Raw genomic sequence first — 10148 nt, forward strand, 5'->3', positions numbered from 1 at the left:
CAATTAAGAAATACAGATAGTTTCTCTCTTTACTCTTAAAGTTAACAAATATGTTTTTTATATTTATCAATCTAAAAAATAAACATTTAGTCTGATTTGATGTTACAATTAAAAAAGGGTTTGTGTTGTGATCTGAAGAGTACATAAATATCTGGCTTCAACTGTATATTTGATGATTGTCAGCACAAAGACGGAGAGAGAGGAACAGAGAGGGAGAGAAAGGTAGAGAAGAAAGGAGTGGGAGATGGAGAATGAGGACAGAACAGAGATGAACAAGAGCAGGTGAGACAGACATGTTAGTCAAATGGTTGTTTACCAAAAGTATCACCGTATCATAGGTCCTCATGTATCTCGTACCTAGTGTTTCTTTTTAGGTTTGTTATTTTTCAAATTCTATATTTACTAAGTTATGCAGGCTTGTTGCACAACAAGGCTAAATAATTATATAAACTTTTCTCAATCTAAATAGTGTTCTTTGGTAGAATTAAAAAATAAGTGTAGTGCAGGTCTATGAAGATTTTTTAGTGCTACTATCATCTAGTTCTGATTCTGGTTCTGTCTTGGTTAAATCCCAAGTACTCCTGATTTTGAACTCTTGTAGTCCTGTTTTAATTCCAGATCAGTTCTGGGTCTGGTTGAATTGGGGTTTAGTCCTCGTGTCTTGATACAGCCCTGACTTTGTTCTGCCTTGCTGCTTAATTAAAAACCTAGTTTAAGGTGTCCTGCATATGTGATATATTTTTTTTTCATATATGAAGTCATTCTTTTTTGAACAAAACTCAAAACAGAGCCAATTAATCTTTCAGTCATTTCTACCCCCCTCCCACAAAAAAAAAATCCCACATGCATACTACCCTTTAGGGTTAAGCCCCGGGTGTTTCAAATGTCTGGCTCCCCCTCTGCTCTGGTGCCTTCTCACATTTGTTTTAGGGTCTGCCAGGCCTGGGAGCTGCCACCAACCACTACCAACCACCTATCGCGGGTTATTTTTAGAACATAACTCCCGCGATAAAGGAGGGACCACTGTACACACAAAAGCGTGGCCAGTGTTTATCTTCTTCTATTTTCTTCCATTATTCTGTCAGCACAGAAGGACACGCTAGAACTTCACTCATTTTCAGAGAGGCCTGTTAATATCTGCACTTCACTATTAATGAATGGTACAATATTCTGGAAGTAAAAGGAACATCTCTTATAAAGTCCAAGATTTAGCATGACCAAAAGTTTTCTTCGTCTTGAATGCATAATTGACCTGTGAAACAAGAGTACTGTATAAGTTTAATGATTACAATATTGCTCTATAAATTGCATCCCTTCTATAGCATCCACAAACATAAAATGTCCCAAACAGGCATTTAAATCAAGTGTCTTTTTGCAGTTCTCACTCCTGGACACTACATTTAGTGAGTGAGCATAGTAAACAATACACCTGCAAACCAAGAGCAAATTTACACCACAGCAGAATTGTTAGTGCTAGCATTAAGGTGAAAGGGCTGCTTGTTCTCACAAAGCTACGGTCTAAAGTCTAAAGATAACTATAGTTTAATGCTATCTTGTCTTGTTGTATATCATAAATGACTCTGTATACAATCACAGTCATATCATACAATAAAGATTAAGCACTTGTCAAATTTCTAATGATGTTACGTGAGTAGTAAATGATCCCCAGGTGCTGCCTGCATGTGTCCTTGTCCCAGTATGCAGTAAAAAGCTTCCAGACCATTGCTGTAAACTGCATGACAAGTTATCTCAAGCTATCTCCTGAGATGTTCTCAAAACTGTTTACAGCCTGTGCTGAAGGAAGCAGAAATGATACTGAAAAAGCTTCTGACAAAAGTAGTTTTGGTTATTGTTTACTTAATAAATACTAAATAAAACATAAGATATTTAAAAGCAATTAATAAGTTATTGTAAAGGGTAAAGGGTAAAATTGCAAAGTTTAGATGAACCAGTTGAAAGAGCTTTGGCTTGTTCACTCTGGCTACAGAGGCTTATTCGTACGTTTTTTTCTCACTTCCAGGGTGAAATAAACGGGGAAATGGTTAAACATCCAAGGACAAGAGCACGTGTCAGATAAAAGTATTTCTATGTAACTGTAATGCTACCGAACTCGTGATTTACTATTCTCTATGAAGGAGTCAAATGCTTGAGGTGTCAGCTTTGCGTGGATAATCAAAAACGGTCTAAAATCAATCATGACAGAAAAGAACATTATTTATTAAAGTTGAGTTAAAATCTGTTGCGGAGATTTGTATAATAGTTTTAAAATATAATTTAAAATGAAGTGAAATGAAAAAAAAGTTTAAAAATTGTCATTAAATAGTTTCATGTGATATTATTTACAATATTATTTATATTACAATGTGTACATAATCACTGATACTTCTCACAACATCCATTTAATTTATAGACCACTATGTGAATATAGAGATGTTTACATATTTCTTCTTGCTCTTATACTGGTTATGATTTATATCACAGTGACAATGTGATGCTGATCTTCATCTTTGATTTCATCCTAATTACATGCAGTTTTAGGAAGTACAACCATCTACTAACAACTGTTACAAATCAACCTGTAGCAAATCCCATTTTCATTCATCAAAATCAAATCATTTTTTTAAAAAAATGTCCACAGTTCTAAACAACTGAAAGACAAATATCAAAGGTCAGAACTGTGATCAGGTCATGCTTATTATTGATGATAAATCACGTCAACCTTCATGATGCAGAGACTTAATTCCAGCTTTGCCTGTTATAAGGGTTAACTGCATTTGTATTAACATGAACCCTTGGATAGTCTAAACCATGTTGAAGTGGCCGTGGCTGCTGCTGCCGCCATGGTGGTTGTAGTTCCAGTTGCTGTAGTTCATCTTCTTTTTCTCCATCAGAAAATTTCAGGATTAAGCAACACAGGAGTCCATCGAGAAAGACGTTAAAATTTGTGAAATAATAAACATTTACAAAAATTGTATTATAGTCAGCTCCTGGCTGCCCAGAGGTGGGCCTACTGTAGACTAGGTACCTAAGAACAAAACTGGGGAAGTAGACAGCAAAGAACGTGACCATTGAGATAACTGTGATGCCTATCTTTACTATTTTTCCCCCTGTGGCAGCAAAGCTTAAAATAGCTGTTGAAACAATGGCCACAGCCAAACCACAGATGAGGATTTCTAGTAGGTAATCTGCCTCAATGGTGTAGAGCACAGAACTGTAGTGTAAAACACAAATCAGTAAAGAAACCACAGAGAAAACACAGCGTAGTGTGGCTCCCAGGTGTGGGCGATACAGGTATAGGAGTGATATGAGGGCAGTCAGGAGATGTATCATCACTAAATACCGTCTTGAAAACATCCACAGGTATTCGGTGTACACACATGGGTTTCCAGAACAGGTAGCTGCAGCCAGTTGACTTCCGAAGGTCATTGCTCCGATGACATTTAGAACATCGATGAAAAGCAGAACGAAAAGAGAGATGTGGGTGTTCTGAGCACCTCTGAGGTTCATGTGCTCACATGAAAAGGACATGATGAAGCTATTTTTAAGGAGGCTTAGGGCACCTCGTTGGAACCAGAAGGCACCGATGTAGGTAACCAGGCCCAGCAGAGAGGTGGACAGGAGAATTCCTGCAGCCAAGTTAGTGTTTACCACAACACCCCAATTTTTTGTGCCAATTGCCAATTTTGGGCCATAGGGCGATTTGCTGATCACATCTGTGACGTTCTCCATGACGTGGTGATCTTAACCAGCTTTGTGAACCTGCTGGAAGAGAGAGAAGACCAATATCTGTATTAGTATTTTGCCCTGCAAATTACATTACTATACATTATATATTTTCATGTATAATTGTTGTAAAATTTATAGTGTAATGAGAAACATGTTGCTGCCTGTTCATATAAAGGGCACAGGGGCTTAAAATGTGCTAACTGACTGAAGTCTTTCTTGCTTCTCTTAAGCTGTCACGGTTCTGGGTCAGTTTGACCAAGTATTTTGAGATGTTATGTTTTGATTTATTTTTGAATGATGGATTGTTCTTTATGCTTCTCTGGTGCTTTTTGGGGGTTTTATGATGAATCTGCATTTCAAGTTACTTTGGTGTGTTGGATTGTTTTCTTATTCTCTTAGTGCTTGTGATGATGATGATGATGATGTTCTATGTTCCAGCTTATTCTGGTTTATTTTTAGTTCTGCCCATGTTAAGTCCGTGTTTCTTAGTCTGCGTCTTTGTGTCTTATTTCCTGTTTTATTGTGAAAGTCTATGTCTTATGTTAGTGTGTGCAGCTTTGCTCCCCCTGTCTTGTTAGTCCAGTTTCTCCCAGCTGTGTCTCCCTCCTGTTGCCCATTCCCTGATTACCACCCTGTGTATATTAGCCCTGTGTTTTCCTGTGCTCAGTGTCGTGTCGTACCCTCAGAATTATGCCTGTGTGTTCAGTTCTCAGTGTCATTGTTCAGTTCATGTTTTCATTTATCACCAGCAATAAAGCTAAGGTTCTCAGTTTCAATTCAGTCTCAGAGTCTCGCATTTGGATCCTCCTCTCCATCCGCATGCACACAGAGCCCTGACATAAGCTCTCATTGTGAAGGCAGACATTTGAAAATTAAAGGCTGGAATTTACACTTTTCTACAATAATCAACAGGAAGAAATATATACCCTCTGCTCAACAAACGGGAAAAACAACAACAACAAAAAACATTTAAAACATTTTGTTCTGTCAGAGAATCAGAGAACATGTAAAAATCATGTAAAAATCATTTAGTCTTTTAATTTTTACATATACAACATGAGAATTTGAGAGTAAAAAGACATAATTTAATCTTACTTTATTTACGAAGTGATCTCCTGTTTCTGGGGTAAAATTCACCAACTGACAAACACTGCCACACTGACCTGCATATATATGGATGTAATTATGTCGTAAAAACAATTAGTCAAGCACATGTCTTATCGGGGTGTGTTCTTCTATTGGTTATAAACCATTTACAGCATGTGAAACAGACTGCTGCAAAAGTATTCACAATATGTTTTTGTCAAAACATGCCACGTAATTCAAAATAAAAAGGATTTTTGCTGTTAAGAAAAAAGTCGTGAAAAAGATTATAGGACATCTTTAGTGCATAGACTGAGGTGTTTTCATAGATATAATTCCATGTGAAGCAACCCCCCTCCAGTAAAAGAAAATATAATGATGTTTATAATTTATACTAAACATTTTATAAAACATTAAAAGCTTTATTAGAATGTTTTAGTAACATCAAAACCTGGATAGTAATTTTTTAGAACTTTTGTTTTTATTAAGAACAAAACTGAAGATATTCCTTGGCTTCCTATGTGTTTTAGGATTGATTTCAAGATATTATTGTATGTTTTTAAATCCCTTAATGGGTTGAACACCTGTCCAGATCACAAAGGGCATCAATGCGCTTTATGCAGTATGTTGCTTCAATGACACTGGTCTGCTGACCAGCTCCTCCATATTCTAGAGACCGAACATAATAACAAGGGGTCAACCTTTCTCTGCCATAGGAACTGTGGAATGAGGTAAAAAGTACAACTTAAAACATATTTTGGTCTTTCTTTTTCAACCTGAAAGCTTGGGTATTTGTGTGTGTGTGTGTGTGGTATTAGGATTGGATTGGAAAGGATTCAGAGAAATCTCTGTGCACAATGGACAAGGCTAAAACCCAGTATTGGATGCGTAGGATCTTTAGGCCCTCAGGCTGATTAAAAACAAGAAAAATTCTATCATGGAAATCATTTCATGGATTCAGGAAGACTTTTCAAAAACAGTTAACTGTCATTGTAAACATGGCTTACTGTACCATTCACAACTGAAGCTTATATGTTTTGAAACTGTGTTTGTAACATGTAACTTAAGTGCACAGATTCATAATTTGTATTAGTTTTTACACATTAAAATCTGTTGTGGAGATTTGGATGATGTTTTACAAAAAAGAGAAAATGTGTTTGTAATGTGTCTCCAGGCTGTCTGTTTTCTTCCCTCTCATTTCACTTGCCATTTCCCTGGGTACGAAGACTGCAGCCTGTTGCCCATTTGTGAATCTAAAGCTAACTGGAGGAAGGAGGCTTTGAATGGACCAACCAGGAATAAGGAGAGACTCATAAAAGGAAACTCTCCTGTGGTTAGAGGCGGCTTTCTCGTCCACTCGCTAAGGATCGTTTGGCACATGTGTTGAGCTGCCCTGCAGCATTCAATTTGTTTGTGAGAGGTTTGTGGTGGTAGTAAGAGGGCTGGGTAACTCTTGGGGAACCTGTACATTTTCACACATGTTTTCTGTTAAAAAACACTAGGTAGTAGGTTGGTGCCACCCATGTAATGTTTTGAGCTTATTTTGTGAGATGAGGATTAGGATCGTCTTTCTTTGCTGTTTCCCTCTTAGAGTAAAGCTCAGCTAGGTTCTGGTTTTGTCTCTTTGGCACAACCTAACGCTCCCTTTCTCCCCCACATTGTTGTATAAGCTGTTGTTATGTGTGGTTGGGGTTTACTTTTGTTGTTTGTTTGTTTTTGTTTTTTTGAGAAGTTGATCTGTCAAAACCAGGCATAACAGTGTTAAAAAAAAAGAAACAACTTTAATTAAAAAGGATATTTTTTTTATTACAGTGTAGTTGCTGTAATTTGTCACATAATCACATTTATAGTGCATTCTGTGTGTACTTATTCTTCTGTGTTATACATTGGCTTTAAAATCACATTAGAGGTACAATAATCATCTTAATCTCTGATTTAAAATTCCTTTCATCCAATTTAAATTTAAATTATTGGAACATAAAGTACAGCCATCTGAATAATAGTGCTATCAACCTTTAACTAGGCCCTCACCCATCTAGTCATTTTTTTAAGTGATTTTAGTGTCCACAGTTGCAAATACTTGGGAAACAAATACTACATGTAGCTGATTTCAGAGTTATGATCGAGTCAAACTTCATAGACCAGAGACTTAATTCCAGTTTTGCCTGTTATATGCAGTAATTGCATTTGTATTAACATGAACCCTTGGATAAATTAAGCCCTGTTGCTGCTGCTGCTGCCATTGCTGTGGTGGTGGTTGTTGCTGCCATGGTTGTGGTGGTTGTGGTGATTGTTGCTGCGATTGTTGTAGTGGTGGTTGTTGCTGCCATGGTCGTGGTGGTTGTGGTAATTGTTGCTGTAATTGTTGTGGCAGTTGCTGCAGCCCTTGTTCTTGTAGCTCCCATTGTTGTGGTTGTTGTTGTTCTTCTGCTGCAGACATCTTCAAAATTGAATAGCACAAGAGTCCATCGAGAAAGACTTGAAAGTTTGTGAAATAATACACATTTACATAAATTACAAAATAGTCTTCTATTGGCAGCCCAGAGATGGTCCGACTATAGATCAGGTAATCAAGAACAAAAACCGGAAGGTAGACAACTAAGAAGGTGCACAATGCAACAGTTACAATTCGTAGCTTGTCTTTTTTCCTCCCTGTGAGTTTAGATTTTGCAGTTATAGCCAAAGCCAGTCCGCAGGTGAGCACTTCTTGCATGTATAGTACTTCAATGGTGTAGAGCATAGAACTATAGTATAAAACACAAATCAATAAAGACACCACAGAGAAAACACAACGTAGTTTGGAACCCAGGTGTGGGTGGCAGAGGTAAAGGATTGAAATGAGGGCAGTCAGGAGATGTATCATCACTAAATACCGTCTTGAAAACATCCACAGGTTTTCGGTGTACAAACATGTGTTTCCAGGACAGGTAGCTGCAACCAGGTGACTTCCTAAGGTCATTGCTCCGATGACATTTAGAACATCGATGAAAATCAGAGCAAAAAGAGAGACATGGGTGTTCTGAACACCTTTGAGGTTCCCATGGTCACACGAGAAGGACGTGATGAAGCTTCTCTTAAAAAGACTGAGTGCACCTCTTTGGTCCCAGAAGGCACCAATATAGGTAGCCAGGCCCAGCAGAGAGGTGGACAGGAGAATTCCTCCAGCCAAGTTGGTGTTTACCACAACACCCCAGTTTTTTGTGCTGAATTCCATTTTTGGGCCATAGGGCGATTTGCTCATCACATGTGTGATGTTCTCCATGATGTGGTGGTCTTAACCAGCTTTGTGAACCTGCTGGAGGAGAGAGAAAAACAACATATTTTCAATTGAATATTTTGCTGTTCTGACCTTATTTGTTTCAAAGAAGACACTGTTTACAGTGCGATAAGTCATATATGTTTTTTTAAATCAGAACTGTGCAGTAGCTCTTTGCAAGACTTTCCTATGGCTTATTTTTGTGAAAAGGTAACCGAACGTTGAAGTATAATAAAATTGAATGAATACACAGGCAAACACAGCTTTATTTCAAGCCAAATTCAAATTTTTAATGAATTCATGTGTATTATGTAGAACACAAGCAGAAAAAAAAGAGATTTGCTTTAAAGGTTATAACCTATGTTGTAGCTGTGTGACTTTTACTCAACTGAAAAAAACTGAAAAATGTGTGGAGCATAGGGAACAGAATCACTCGGAAATAAGTTTAGACTCCAATTTCTCAAGATGTGATACTGTGAAGCATCACAGTCGTCATCATCAACTTAAAATAAAATGCTCTGCAACAGTCCAACACTTCACCACAGTATTGCAAATTAACTACTGTAGTATTTTCATGGAACATAGTCAGTAACAAGACTGTTTTGAAAATGTAAGTGATACAAAGTACAGATATTTGCCTTAAAATACAGAGAGTAAAAGTTAAAAGTTGTCAGAAAAATAAAAGTTCAACCATAACTCAAGACCAGATTTAACTATGCAATTTTTTTGGTTTCAATCTAAATGTTTAGATTTTTTGCCAGGAAATGAAGATTTAATAGAATTTCCTAGAAACCCACATTTGTTCATATTTAAAAAAAATAATCAGTTAGAGTAGAGCAGTCCTAAAGTGCTGATCACCTCAGAAACAAATATTAAATACATAGAGAACAACAAAGTTTTACACGATGGTTGTGCAGTGCAGACAGGTTTGCTTCCCTTTAAGCTTTTCTTTAAATACATCAACTTTGAACATGTTTTTAAAAAATAAACATATAAAAAAATAGACACTGAACCCCTTTTCAGAAAGAATACAATACTACAAAACTATTAGTATCAGTTAGATCATATATAACAAGACTTTGGGGGTGAAATGAAAAAATATCTAATCTTACCTGACAGACAGTCTATGCTGATGAGTTGTGCCCAGGAGAAAACTACTAAGTGCTGTGAGTTGCATATTTATAGTAGTAAAGTATGTTGTAAAACTCATTATTCAAGCCCATGTCTCGTTATCTTTACTTTTATTATCGGAAACACTCAAAACAGGATTCGTTGCCCTCATAAACTTGACACAATCATTTAGAGAGAAATGCAACTGAAGCATGAAACCAACGGTTTAGTTATTCAAATAATCAGGAACATTAAAGAAAACGTGTTTTGTATAATCTAAAAGTATACAAATCAAGTCAATTTAATGTGGTTACATTAAAAGGCAGCTTTTGGGAGCATGAATATTCTGATGAGTGCATGGCAGAGCCCACCCTGGTATTTTCTGCTATTGAGGATGAGTCGGATAAAATAGAGATTAAAATTGTGATGTGGATGATTTAAATTTATGGGGGGAAAAGGGGGAATATCTGTGAATGTTTTACCCTTTAAAACCTGAACCATGAAATAACTGCCAGAAAACTTTTTTGATTATGGAGCGTCTGTTGAACATTCAGACAAAATATATAAAAAAATATATCAAATTTTAATCTGCATCTGAGTTTTAATTTGTATCACATTTGCTACATTAGCCACATTTTTCCAATGTAGTCATTAAACATGTGCCATGCAATTTATATCATTTTTTGAGGTCACACTGATCATGTAGAAGTGTCAAAAACTCACAGAAACACACGTATCAAATATGATACGCTTGGCTTTAAAGGGTTAAGAGAAAAAAACTAGTCAGCAAAGAGGCACAGAAAAGAAGATCAGACACCAGCGAGGGAGGATAAGAAGGACAGACGCAACAACATTGTCATCCCCTATGTAGCCGGTGTATCAGAAAACTCAGGAGAGTTTTCTCCAAGCATGACATCCCGGTGTATTTCAGACCCAGCAACACGCTCAGACAGAAACTGGTTCACCCGAAAGA

General features: G+C 36.9%; 2 protein-coding genes across 3 annotated transcripts; both read right to left on the reverse strand.

The window, feature by feature from the left end:
• Positions 1-2006: 2006 nt before the first annotated feature.
• Positions 2007-4868, reverse strand: LOC121813088. The gene is made up of 2 exons (XM_042216597.1): positions 4822-4868; positions 2007-3762 (listed from the first exon to the last, which is right to left on the reverse strand). The coding sequence occupies exon 2, from the start codon at positions 3727-3729 to the stop codon at positions 2737-2739; it is 993 nt and encodes a 330-aa protein (XP_042072531.1). The 5' UTR covers positions 3730-3762; positions 4822-4868; the 3' UTR covers positions 2007-2736.
• A 1746-nt stretch (positions 4869-6614) lies between these two features.
• On the reverse strand, positions 6615-9223 carry LOC121813091. Of its 2 annotated transcripts, none has more exons than XM_042216599.1 (2): positions 9178-9223; positions 6615-8104 (listed from the first exon to the last, which is right to left on the reverse strand). In XM_042216599.1, the coding sequence occupies exon 2, from the start codon at positions 8069-8071 to the stop codon at positions 6959-6961; it is 1113 nt and encodes a 370-aa protein (XP_042072533.1). In that variant the 5' UTR covers positions 8072-8104; positions 9178-9223; the 3' UTR covers positions 6615-6958. The 2 variants fall into 2 exon arrangements, with proteins under 2 accessions (XP_042072533.1, XP_042072534.1); XM_042216600.1 differs by having other exon boundaries at positions 6615-8101; positions 9178-9208.
• Between the last annotated feature and the right edge of the window lie 925 nt (positions 9224-10148).

This window comes from Haplochromis burtoni, unplaced genomic scaffold (assembly GCF_018398535.1).
Source record: "Haplochromis burtoni strain Fernald_Lab_line unplaced genomic scaffold, NCSU_Asbu1 Contig_1132, whole genome shotgun sequence".
Taxonomy (NCBI): domain Eukaryota; kingdom Metazoa; phylum Chordata; class Actinopteri; order Cichliformes; family Cichlidae; genus Haplochromis; species Haplochromis burtoni.

Excerpts from the sequence above, each read along its gene's own strand:
- LOC121813088 (XM_042216597.1), bottom strand. The coding sequence starts at position 3,729 with ATGGAGAACGTCACAGATGTGATCAGCAAATCGCCCTATGGCCCAAAA.
- LOC121813091 (XM_042216599.1), bottom strand. The coding sequence starts at position 8,071 with ATGGAGAACATCACACATGTGATGAGCAAATCGCCCTATGGCCCAAAA.